Source organism: Littorina saxatilis, linkage group LG9 (assembly GCF_037325665.1).
Source record: "Littorina saxatilis isolate snail1 linkage group LG9, US_GU_Lsax_2.0, whole genome shotgun sequence".
NCBI classification, from domain to species: Eukaryota; Metazoa; Mollusca; class Gastropoda; order Littorinimorpha; family Littorinidae; genus Littorina; species Littorina saxatilis.
Genome location: NC_090253.1, coordinates 35,806,876 through 35,820,537, shown reverse-complemented (window position 1 = coordinate 35,820,537; position 13,662 = coordinate 35,806,876). Strand labels below are relative to the sequence as shown.

Below are 13,662 nucleotides of genomic sequence, written 5' to 3'. Positions count from 1 at the left end.
GGGGGTGGAGGGTGAGTTAACATCAGGACAAAAATACTATTACCAACAACACAAAACAGATAACGGAGTATAAAGCTAAAAGAGAATTAAATTTTACTCGCTTCTCAAACAGTCCATGACAAGTGTCATGAACTTTGCGAGTTTTAGCAATAAACTCTTTTTTGTAGTGGAAAAAAGCTCTTTGAATTTAACTGAATTGGGGCGGGCATAATAATAGCACCGTAACAACTGTTTTCTATAATTGGTAAAAAAAGGACATACAAAAATATAATGGAACTCGTCCCCAAGGTCACCTGATGAACATTTGTGACAGATTCTGTCTTGTCTGGGAACACCAAGAGTCCTACCTTTTTGTATAGGCAATTTATGATTCAGTGTTCTAAATTTTAAAACAGCGTTTGCTAAATTAACCGGCAGGATAGACAAGTACTTTTCAAACTCAAAATTCTCTTTATACATTCTATAATTATAATAAAACTCCCCCGTTTTTGGGGGATGCGTGCTGAGTGTTTTCGTGCTTATAGAACCCACCGAACTCTGACATGGAATACAGGATATTTACCGTGCGTACTTGGTCTTGTGCTAGTGTGTACACATGAAGGGGTTACGGCACTGGCAGGTCTGCATATAAGTTGACCTGGGAGATCGGAACATTCTCTACCCTTAACCCACCAGGCGTGGCCGGGATTCCAAATCCATGATGTGGGAATGGATCTTTTGGGATGTCATATTCCTGCAGGATGATTTGGACTTGAATGTCAAAACTAGCTGTAGGAAGATACTAGCGTGGGCTAAATGTAGACTTTAGTGTCTGTGAACCGGATAAAGCTTTCGTGCTAAGCGTGCTAACACGAAGAAAGTATATATAGGTGTCTTTTTGCGAGATTGATTCGGTTGCAATCTTCTTCTCAGCACAGAATGCATCCAGGCTGTTGACTTTTAGTATGTGTTCAAGTGGGACAATGCTCATGGCATGTTAAAAAGGCTAGACCGATATGTGATGGTTAACATGGGAAGGAAGTTATTTGCTAGAACAAATTACAAAACTTAAAAAAAAACAAAAAAACTCTTCAGTATTTGTGCAGCCCACATGTACACCCCTGACCACAGGCACTCGTCACGAGCGGGTCGGGATCAAAGTGGGCGGGGCCTGTGCGCTCTCAAGACTACTACTATAAACCATAAGAAAAGACGACCGTCCATTACAAATGACACCCAAGACATAGGCCCCGCCCACCTCGTGACGAGTGCCTGTGCCCCTGACGGCTCCTTTTCCACTTTCACAGTCGCACGCATGTTTTTGCTACTGGTTCAAGGAGAAACAGCTAGAAATAAAGAAGGTAGTGATGGGCAGTACTTGTTATTGTAAAGTGACCTTCTATAAATGGATATCAAGGTACACTTCTCACAAAGATAACCTGCAAAATTGGCCAATCGTAGTTTGTCGAGCTCTCTGTTGACAATAACAGTACCAGGTGTAAGATAACTGTAGGATAACAGTACAGTGGAACCTCCCTTTTGAGACCTTCACAAATCTCAGAAAATTAAGTCTTAAAAAGGAGGGAGTTTTAAAATGGGGGTAAATTAACAGAGGTTATGAACAGAAAGTCTGAGAAAACAGGGTCTTAAAAGGGGGGGAGTCTTAAATCGGGGGTCTTAAAAAGGGGTTTCCATTGTTCCCGTTCACTACACTACTGTACTAGTCAAGAGAGATTTGTCCAAAACGCCGTAGGGCGAAATCGTGCTAACGAAACACACATTATTAAATTTATATCCGACGTTGAGCAGGAGAGCTGTTAAGTTGTGAAAAAGTAGCAGTCAAGGCATTTCGTGCACCTTACAAAGTTCAGTCAGTCACAACATGGCAGTGGTCATTTATTCTTTGTTGTTACTCGGAGCGTTTATACCACTGATTCAAACAGCTGATGACGTCAACGCGCTGCAAACTGTGGTGGAACAGTTGAGTCAGAAGATGACGTCATTGACGGCCCATGTGACGCAACAGGACAACAAAATGGTCGCCATGGAGACGCTATTGGGTCAGAAGGCAGCGACTATCACAGAACTGCAGCAATCTGTTACTACGCTGAAGAACCAGATGGGTGGGTGACCGTTTAGTAACACTATCACTCACTGGCAGTGGATTGTTTGTTCTTGACGACCAAACGCTAGCCATTTTTCGGCAGAAGATAATGTTACATGTGAATGTGTGTTTTATTTTTAGTTGTTCCGAAGTGAAACCAAAGTGCCCCAAAAGTGTTCTTAAATAAATAAATACAAATTGTCAGCTCTGCAAGGTTCTTCCCGTAGAATTTGCGTTTTCCAGTCGATTGTTGATCGATAAAGATTGAATTTCCAGGAAATAACCTCTCGTTCTTGTGATTACATATCACTTAAGAATTGTAATCTTGTGAGGGTCTTTAAGAAAAAAAACCGATCAATTATTTGCTAATCTTAATTGGTTTTCGGTTTTCTGTGCTTTCTGCATGTGTGAAAAAGCCATGTAGAATATAAATAGGGCAATTCCAGCGTCACTGACGTGGCATTCGCACAAAAAAATCAGACATTATTTGCCATAAAAGCAATATTCATGATGCTTTTATTAACTCAAATTTGTGCAGAGATTTCCCCAAATATGATAACCTTCCTACCCAAGGTGAAAAATGTTAAGGTAAAAATAGCTAAGGGTACTTAACTTGATTTTGATGCTCACCTGCATTTCACTCACTAAGCGAAACTCTAAAATTCTATGAGTTTAGGCAACTAAATCATGTGATTGTTGGTAGATCATAGTCAAGCCATATCATACTTACTGAAATATGAAAAAAATTGCAAATATCAAATGTATCCTTCCCACAAGCGGTTAATATGTAGCGTCACTGACGTGGCACTTGAGCGTCACTGACGTGGCACGTGTGAATTCAATGTTCAATAGTAATATTTTTTGGGTGTTAAAATATAGGTAGTTTCACACGGACGATTTTTAACTGATTATTGATCATCTCAGCCATTGTTGAACCACTATTCGGCTCTTTGTCTCTCCGTCCGTCTGTCTGTCCGTTGGTCCGCCCGTTGGTCTACCGACACCATGATTGCCCATCTAATTAACTTGTGAACTAATCATTTGAATTGGACATTTTCTACATATATTGATACACATCAAAGAAACATACACCTCCAGCAAACAAATTAAAAGTATTCCGGGTCAAGGTCATTTCTGAAGGTCACCGGTCAAGGTCATTTATGACGTAGCAACCCAATGACGTCATCTCTGAAAGGTTAACTAGTTAAATGTTTGACCATTCCAATGATATATTACTTAATATGATGAGTTACCTGAAACAGTTATAAAAGCGTTTTGATCATTTTGGGGGGATCATACCCCCTACAAATCATTCGGTTTAATTGCACTAAAAATTAAAAATAAAGGCCAAATGCTCTCCTTTTTGTGCTCAGTTTTCTCCAGTAACAACTGTGTTTACCTGAGTTAGAAAATAAAAGAATATCGTAAAGACTTTTTTTCAAATCTACCAGTAACAAGTACACATGGAACCAAAATGACACAGACGTTACAAAACAGTGCCACGTCAGTGACGCACTTTGTGCACAACAAAATGGGGACAAACAAACACAAATCACATGGTTGGACTTCTCCATTAAAAAGCTAAGAAAACTCAAAAAAAGAAATAAATTCGACCGATCGGTTTATCGCCGCAAAACGTTTTTATACCCAAAACGTCACTGACGTGGCACCATTTCGGGGTGGAAAATGTTTCGAATATATCTCAAAAAGTATTATCATTAGATATTTGAAAAACAGATCAAACGATAGTTTAAGGCTTCTCTAGCAACTCTGACTAATTTTCGAAACCAAAACAATGAAAATTAGGACACGCGATGACATTCTTAAAGGTTGTCATAAATTGACTTCACACGGCGCGTTCCCAAATGGCATCAAAAACAAAATGGCGGCATGCAAGGGGAGTAAATAAGAGGCAAACGATGAGTAGTATGAGTAACTATAAACATCTCTCATGGCATATGTACGGTAAAAAAGCCGTCAATTCCATTTTGAATTTCAGGCTTAGGTGAGCATTTTTTTTGGAATTGCCCAAAACAGCTTCTAGAATATAAAAAGAGCTTCTTTGCGTTTAAGAGTAAACAGTTGAGTTAACAGTAGTTTATAATGGAGTACTGTCCTGCCAGGTCTGCAGTCCCCCTTTGAGTAAACAGCAGTTTGTAATAATGGAGTACTGTCCTGCCAGGTCTGCAGTCCCCCTTTGAGTAAACAGCAGTTTGTAATAATGGAGTACTGTCCTGCCAGGTCTGCAGTCCCCCTTTGAGTAAACAGCAGTTTGTAATAATGGAGTACTGTCCTGCCAGGTCTGCAGTCCCCCTTTGAGTAAACAGCAGTTTGTAATAATGGAGTACTGTCCTGCCAGGTCTGCAGTCCCCCTTTGAGTAAACAGCAGTTTGTAATAATGAAGTACTGTCCTGCCAGCTCTGCAGTCCCCCTTTGAGTAAACAGCAGTTTGTAATAATGGAGTACTGTCCTGCCAGCTCTGCAGTCCCCCTTTGAGCAAACAGCAGTTTGTAATAATGGAGTACTGTCCTGCCAGCTCTGCAGTCCCCCTTTGAGCAAACAGCAGTTTGTAATAATGGAGTACTGTCCTGCCAGCTCTGCAGTCCCCCTTTGTGGCCTTCGACGTGCAGTTCAAGGACGACCCTCACAACGGCGTGCTCGACCACGAGATCATCAAGTTTGACAGCGTCGTCACCAACATTGGGAACGCCTACAATCTGCACAATGGAATGTTTCAGGTAAGAGTTGATCATGACATCTTTTTTTCTGGGTGATTTCACTTATTCTAGAAAAGAAAGGATGGAAGAAACCGAGTGTGGAAGAGAGAGAGAGAGAGAGAGAGAGAGAGAGAGAGAGAGAGAGAGAGAGAGAGAGACAGAGACAGAGACAGAGACAGAGAGAGAGAGAGAAAGAAAGAGAGAGAGAGACAGAGAGAGAGACAGACAGACAGACAGACATACAGACTGACAGACAGACAGACAGACAGACAGCATGACAGCATGACAGACAGGCGGACGGACAAACAGATAGACAGACAGCGACAGACAGACAGACAGCGACAGACAGTCAGAGACCGAGAGAGAGAGATAGAGAAAGACACAGACAGACGGACAGACAGACAGACGGACAGACAGAAAGACAGCGACAGGCAGACAGAGACCGATAGAGAGAGATAGACAGAGACAAACGGAGACAGAGATACAGAGGGAGGGAGGAAGGGAGGGAGTGGAGACAGAGAGAGAGAGGGAGTGATGGGAGAGGAGAGAGCAGTGCAAGCACATAACACTGCTTCAGTCGGATGTTTAATATCTCGAAAAGTTATGCCTCTGTTTCGCAGACACACATACACACACACGCACGCGGGCTCAAACAAACAGAGAGAGAGAGAGAGAGAGAGAGAGAGAGAGAGAGAGAGAGAGAGAGAGAGAGAGAGAGAGAGAGAGAGAGAGAGAGAGAGAGAGAGAAATAATGACAGACAAACAGACAGAGAGACAATACATTCCTGTGCCCCAAGCTTTCCCCTCTTAACATGGCCAGAAGCTTGGTGTGTCTGAAAACAGTATGACTTGTGCTGTTGCAGGCCCCTGTGACCGGCGTGTACCTGTTCCACGTTAAGGTAACGCCACACCCAAAAGGCCACATCTACGTCTACCTGGATAAAGAGGGGGTGGACATCGACTCCGCCATCGCCACTGACGCCACAGCCATAGAAACTGGAGACTCCACTCGGATCGTACAGGTCGGCATAAAGGGGGCACGCACTGAAACACACAGACACGCATACTCGGACAGACAGGCATACACATACATGGACAGACAGTCAGACATAAACACGCGCGCTCTTATATATATGTACACACAAAGAAACACACACACACGCACGCACGCACGCACGCACACACACGCACGCACACACACACACACACACACACACACACACACACACACACACACTGGCCTGATCGGAATAGCCGTTCATACACATTACACCACGACAGCATCAGTGTAAGGTAATAATCACTCCCACGTTGACGTGTGTTGCTTTCAGCTGACCAAAGGTGAGCGGGTGTGGCTGAAGAAAAACGACGGGGTGACCAGTGTCCGGGGTTGGGCGCACACCAAACTGGCCGGCTATCTGCTCAGGGCTACTTAGACACGTGTCGTCCCGGCGGTGCCGTTAGAGTTGTGAAAAGACGGGTCTATTTGTTTTAATACTGAAAAAAATGTCTGAGAAAATCGATGCTTCCAAAATAGGAAGTCTGAGCTTGGAGAATTTTTTTTTACCGACTTTATAAAGAAAACATATCTGATACCATGGTATTTAAACAATAAGTTTCACTGTATAACAAGCCGGAATATTGCCGTGCTATGTTTCTCTTAGGGCTGAAAGCAAGAAAGAAAGAAAGTGAAATACAGAAAGGAAAGACAGAAAGAACAAGTTGCTTTAGGGGTATTTATACTTTCAGTCGATGTGTCAAAGAACAGTCTGGCAGAGAGTGAATTGGGTGTCAGATTTAAACAAATTCAAAACCAAATGGCCAAAACTCAAAACGGACACCCTCCCAGTCATCCTTGATGTTCCCGATTTACTTTTAATTGTTTTTCTTCACTTCTTTCAATAAATGAACCGAGCACTAGAGATCACATTGATAGCATTTTCGACGTGTGTGTGTGTGTGTGTGTGTGTGTGTGTGTGTGTGTGCGGGCGCGCGCGCGTGCGTGTGTGTGTGTTTGTGTGGGCGCGTGCTTGCATGCGTACGTGTGTGTGTGTGTTTGTGCGAACATACGTGTGTGTATGTGTGTACGTGTGTGTGTGTGTGTGTGTGTGTGCGTGCGTGCGTGCGTACGTGTGTTTGTGTGTGTGTGTCCGTGCGTGCGTGCGTGCGTGTGTGTGTGTGCGTGCGTGTGTGTGTGTGCGTGCGTATGTGTGTGTGTGTGTGTGTGTGTGTGTGTGTGTGTGTGTGTGTGTGTGTGTGTGTGTGTACGTTTAACGGTTTGCTCATATCTTACAGCTGTTCTGTCAATACAGTTGAGCCAAACACTAGACAGATTCCGGCTTGCTTGGCTGTTGTGCGTTATAATTATCATATTCATGAGGACTGGCTCATTCACGAAAAGTGTTATTGTCGTCGTCGTCGTTGTCGTTGTTGTTGTTGTTTTATTCCAACATGATCGTGTGGCCAAAGTGTCTTGGACATGCGGTCATTGTTCCACTTACACACTTATCCCAAGGCTGTGTCTTACACAAGACCTGCACAGCAGTTGCCGGAGACATTGAAGATACCATCCTGCCCGATTAGATTTACCATGTTTGTGTCCGTGCTATTGCCTTTTTTTTTATTTAAAAAGGGCAAAGTACTAGTTTTTGTGCCAAAAATCAGCAGCCCGGCTGTTTTCTGTTCAGAGTATTTTTTGTAAAACATGTATCACTGTTGTTGATTGCCGCAGGTGTCAGTCACGAACTGCATTCAATTATTGAATATTCAACAACAACAAATCTCACTCTGCAACGAAAACAGCCAGGCTCTAGATTTGTTATGTTAGTTCCAGGTAAAGAAGTCGGATGCTCAAATCTCATGGAGCAGAATCTATGGAGGTGAACACGATCGTTTACACGAGAAGGAAGGACGGTTGAGGACTACAGAATGTTTGTTTGGTCAATGTCGCTTCTTCACCAGTAGAATCACATGGTTACTCATTCGTTTGCTAGTGCATGTGTTCTTAATAAGGAAGAAAAGCATGGGACAATTTCAGATAAGTGTACCTTTTGTTACCTCCTAATACGTGAATCGCCTGTTAACTCATTACACGGAAGGAAACTGTACCTGGGCGCATTCGCTGTATACAAAAAAACACATCCAGGAAGTACACCTACAGGAAATAGGGGTCGAATAAGACACCTTCTGCCGTAATAAGTGTTTCATCTTAAGCTCTCCTAAACGAGGAAACCTAGGCGTTGCTGAGCGAGATTACGTACAATTTATTAAATTGCACATTTCAAGTCTAAGTCAGAAAACGTGGGTCTTTGCTTCGGTCCTTTCGTACTGATAGTATTCATCAGAAATGATTGAAGTTAGTTTCCTTTAATTCTCATCATCAGTCACGTGACTTGTGACTGCTGATCATTCAAACGGATGCCGCTTCTATAAAAGTTAATGCCCTCTGTTACGAAGGCAGGCTCCGTGACTTATCTTTGACAAAGAAACTGAACAGGTCAGTTTGGATTCTTTCAAAAAATGTGCTCTGAGTTACGACAATACCTATGGTTTACGTGAATTCAGTATAGCATCTGTACCTTTAAATGGTCATCTTATGAGATCTTATTCCTGGCATGTAACAATGGAATCAAAGATAAGAACAGAGGAGGGGGGTGAATCGTTGCTATTAATAAACTTCACTTATAAGTGTGATCAAAACCGCCAGTCAGTGCACATTACCTTAGAAACGGGCAGCTTCTCGTATCTTGACCATCCTCCTTAACACGGCAGAGCCGTAAGGTAAGGCATGAGGCAAGCCGAATGTAGCACAGAGGCAAATGCAGTGAAAAATGCAGTGACAAATGCAGTGAAAAATGCAGTGACAAACGCAGTGACAAACGCAGAGGCAACGTATCTGTGCTACATTCGGCTTGCCTTAGGGCCGACCGTTGGATCTACCACTAGTCAAAACAGACTGCCACCATGGAAGGAGGACAATTCGCTCTGTTGACTTTCACCGCACTGACGTCATTGCTTTCCTCGTCATGTAGCAACATTACAGAAGAACACTGCAGACAACGATGGCAGAGCAGGCGCAGAAGTTGAATTACCTGGAAGCCATTGTTCTGCAGCAGTCCGGCAAATTGACTCGGGCGGATGCCCTGCTAGAACAACTGTCCGCCTCTGTCGACAACCTGCATTCAAAAGGTCACGGTAGGCTGGCTTTACACATGGACGGTTTGTTTATGGTTGGGTCTCTCTCATTTAACAAGTTATGGTCGGCTTGCTGTGCAAATGGACGGTTTGTTTCTGGTAGGGTATCTCTCATTCAACAAGCTATGGTAGGCCGGCTGTACAAATGTACATTTTGTTTCTGTTTGGGTCTCTCTCATTTAACAAGTTATGGTAGGCTGGGTGTACACATGGGCGCTTTGTTTCTGGTTGGGTCTCTCTCTTTCAACAAGTTATGGTAGGCTGGCTGTACACATGGGCGCTTTGTTTCTGGTTGGGTCTCTCTCTTTCAACAAGTTATGGTAGGCTGGCTGTACACATGGGCGCTTTGTTTTTGGTTGGGTCTCTCTCTTTCAACAAGTTATGGTAGGCTGGCTGTACAATTGGAAGGTTTGCTTTTGGTTGGGTCTCTCTTGTAAAGAGGTGTAGTTCCTGCTCGCGTGCTGTGCTTACTTCTTATTGACGAGCCGCAGGAGCGGCGAGTCATATGGTCTCGGCTCGAAAGCTGTTTGTGGAGGCTGCGTGCTATAAATAGCTAGCTGACCTGCTGCGCGAGCAGTCACTGCAGAGTTTTGAGATAACTTTGTAACACGTTTTATTTTATGCTCCTCAAGAATACAACTTTGGGCAACGTGCCACGTAAAACTACACGCAACAAGGATTCAGTAGGTACCAAACATGCCTTGGTCAGAAGTAGAATGTAAATGAATCTTTATAAAGAAGTAGGCTACTTCAAACGACAGCCACAGCCACGGTTGGGTTCACGGCATCAAACCGATGCGACTCTCCGTCATATCATACACGTAATCAATCAAATAGATGACTAATAAACATGTAAACTACATGTATACGTCTATGGTCGGACATAAGAAAGGAGAGCTTCCCCCGGGCCTGTGCATGTGTTGTTCGTTGTGCGTGTGTAAATGTACACAACAAACTGACCACAAAACTGACAGACCTCTTTCGCTTCAGTCTTGCAGAATTTAAAGACGAATACAGGTAGAGCGTGCATTATACTAACTGTTTGGTAAAAGTATCAAACGTTTCTTTTTATAAATAAGTGGCAGGCTTACAGGAATTACTTTGCTTTCAACTTTTGACTCGAACAGCAGACTTGTAATGTCACAAAATGATTTCATTTCTTTTTTGCATTGCCTTCGTTGCCATCAATGTATGCAGTATGTTATAAAGTTATCTTTTTGTTGTTGGGGTAATACTTCTTTATTTTAAAATAACTTGGAGCCCATTGAAGACTTCATATTGTTGGTGTCCATGAAAATTCACACATCTAAATTGTGTTGCAGTCAACAGTGTTTTTTTCCCATGGTGTTAAAGTGATTGCAAGGATTATTTTTGAACACTACAGAAGACCCTAGTATTCATGTTAATCTTACACAATCTGTTGCATACTTTTAAGTGCCTGTACTTTAGCATCAGCATTTTGTTAATTGTCTCTGTGTTATCACAATGTCCTTTATTTGGAACAAAACATGTAAGGCGTTTGACTTCATATCTTTTATGAAATCCTCAGGCAATTGTCAATGCTATGTCCATGGAGTTTTCATTATGGATTGTCAGTATCACATTGAGAAACGTACACAGGAAATGGCCATTATGTTGACCTTATACAAAGTATTTGCTGCATGTTTTTGACTACCTTCACTTTATTTTGATTGTTGGATTTCACATCTTGATTATGTTTACTTGTAATGTCACAAAATGATTTCATTTCTTTTTTGCATTGCCTTTCTTGCCATGAATCTATGCAGTATGTTATAAAGTTATCGTTTTGTCATTGTGGTAATACTTTTTTAGTTTGAAAATAACTTGGAACCCATTCAAGAGATCATATTGTTGGTGTCCATTCACATTCTCATCTGGATGATTTTTCACTGTATACCAGTTTGGTTCTTCATGTACATGTTGCATTATGATGTTTTTTTCATATTAAAATGTATAGTTGTCATGTCATGTTTTGCACTATTTTCCACTTATTAAATGCAATTGTTGTTATTATCATTAGATAAATATAACACATTGTGTTCACTTCATATTGAACTTTTCAAGACATTGTGTGACATTTCACTTTCTCTGGTGCAAGTGGTTAAGCCAAGATGGTTACCCCAAAAAATTGTCATTAATTATATGACTGAACAATCAATCTTTTGTTAAATATCTTTTTGTTAGTCCTGGACAGTAATTACTTTGTTTACTATTTTAACCATTGATCTCAATACAATGGTGTGCACGGGTGCTACATTATTTGTGTAGAAGTTTTTTCTTGTACATTTAATGCGTACATTTTTTTCCACAATACTGTTTGTCCTTTATGACTTTGTTGTAAGAGACATTTGGAAATAACATTATTTTCACATTTATTCCTGTTTTTTTTTTCTTCTTTCCCATCATTCCTTTGCTCTTAAAATAATACATAACAACTACCACAAATTTCAAAAATAACAGATTGCAACAACATTCCTATTTTAAGCTCAGCCACACGCCGACATGGAAGTTCAATGGTACTTTCAAACTTTTCTATTTCATAAGTCCAGTGCATATGATCGGCTCGTGTTCATCGTGAGATGGACTTAGTTTCTTATTTCCCTTAGGCTTGGCCAACAGTCAGTTTACACAAAAGAACGAAGAAGAGTATATATCGTGTAAAGGCACGATCAATCTCATCAGTGAAAACAGTTTGGCTCATGGCCAGATCACATTTATACGTGAGGTGTTATTAATAGCAACGATTCCCTCCCTTCCTCTGTTCTTATCTTTGATTCCATTGTCACGTGACACGAACAAGATTCAATAAGATGACCATTTAAAGATAAAAATGTCCATACAGAGTTCGCGTTCACTTGGTCATATGCCAAAAATGAACAGCCTGGGTGCTCTCTTTGTTATATGACCAAGTTGAGAAGTGGTCTTATCCCATGCAAAACTATGGCCAGATCTCAGACGCTGAGTCCAGCTGTTTTCACGAGACGGGATGTGCCTTTACCAGTAGCTTTGTTTATTGTAAAAATGGTTTTATTTTTTTTATAAATATACATAACAAAAATATATTTAAAAAAATAAGATAAGAAATATGTTATAAATAAGACTGTGTCTTGATATCTCCTTGACATAGTCATCATTGTCAAATTCCGTGCATATATCTTGCAAAGAACCAGTGTTGTGGGCATTTGAATGAAAGTTTGTGTACCCATGCACAATGAAACACGGTGAAGGCAAGTTCAGGGTTCAGTCTATGTGTTTGTCATTGGTAACTGACGTATTCAACTTTGAAATGGTCGATTGTTCTAAAACCTTGAAAATAGATCAAGTTCACTATTTACTTTAAATTTTTGTTTTTGTTTTTTGACATAAGCAAACCAGGAGGCTTACCATTCTAATCATGAGAGGCCCTAGTAGTAGACCGTTGACTGAAGCATACCACTGTCTTGAATTTCAGACACTTCGAGGCTCAGTACAGCGATGACCCGCACCACAACATCATAGAAAATGAGGTCATGATGTTTGATCAGGTCAACACCAACGTTGGGAATGGTTATGACGTCGGAAATGGAACGTTTGAGGTAGGTGATCAATAATGTCAAATGTTGTTTATGGTAATGTAGAAACCACAAAAATGACTTTACTTCAAAGTCCACGGCGGTAATGTGAGTGAAAACAGAAGAAACAATTGTTGAATTGTACGTTTGGCTTGCCTACAGTAATAATGAAATTATTGCCTTGGTGGCTTAGAAAAGCGTATACATGTACGCCGACTTCGCTCGAGTTTTATAAATATTTGCCCGAGTGTGGTTTGAGCGTTGGGTTTATGGCAAAGGGGAACTATCGTGAGCACGCAGGTGTATAATACGCGAGAGGACTGTTACTTCCCCTCCTGGGATCTTGCTTTTCCCCATCTCATGTCATGCTTAGTGTGTATGTTCGTGTGTGTGGAACTGGAGGGGGGGGGGGGGGGTTGCATGGGTGAATGAAGATGAGCATAATTATGTTTTTGCAGTAGTTATTGACGATTCTATTTTTCTCATTCAGAATGTTTTGGACGATGCCTGGTGTTGCCGATCAAGTCGTACCTGGTATATCCTAGGCGCACCTTGCATATACAGTCAAACCTGTCTCTATATAACGACCACCCAAGGGACCGACCAACATTGGTCGTTATAAAACAAAAAAGGTCCCTATCGAAAGGTGAATTTTGTACACACACAGCGTCGTCGGCAATGCAGGTTCTTGGGAATTATCCAACTTGTGTGTTGCAGGCCCCTGTGTGTACGTGTTTGAAATGAAGGTGACACCCAGCCCCAAGGGTCACGTGTACGTCTACCTAATGGCCAACGGTCAGCGCTTCGACTCGACTGACGCCAGTGATGACACCAACATCCAGACCGGGCACTCGCTCAAAATTGTTCAGGTGGGGCGACAATCCAAGTCCTTTTGGCGTGTCTCTCGCCAGGATGGGTTTCTGTCATTTCATTTTTTTTTTCTATTTGCTTATTAATTATTTATTTATATTGTGTACGCACTTGCCAACAGAAACAGATTCATCAATTAGTGACTGCTGCAAACAACTGGCACCGGCACGGTGGCCTAGTGGTAAGGCGTCCGCCCAGTGAGCGGGAGGTCGTGGGTTCGAACCCC

At 41.8% G+C, this 13,662-nt stretch overlaps 1 protein-coding gene and 1 long non-coding RNA gene across 2 annotated transcripts in view; one reads left to right on the top strand and one right to left on the bottom strand.

The window, feature by feature from the left end:
- LOC138975955 (uncharacterized) overlaps positions 1-13,662 on the bottom strand; it is a 149,852-nt gene that overhangs the window by 85,719 nt on the left and 50,471 nt on the right. The gene's annotated exons all lie outside the window — the stretch shown is intronic.
- LOC138975921 (complement C1q tumor necrosis factor-related protein 3-like) lies at positions 1,714-6,722 on the top strand. Its single transcript, XM_070348685.1, has 4 exons — positions 1,714-2,102; positions 4,679-4,821; positions 5,664-5,822; positions 6,132-6,722. Exons 1-4 carry the CDS (start codon positions 1,862-1,864, stop codon positions 6,234-6,236), a joined length of 648 nt encoding a protein of 215 aa, XP_070204786.1. The 5' UTR covers positions 1,714-1,861; the 3' UTR covers positions 6,237-6,722.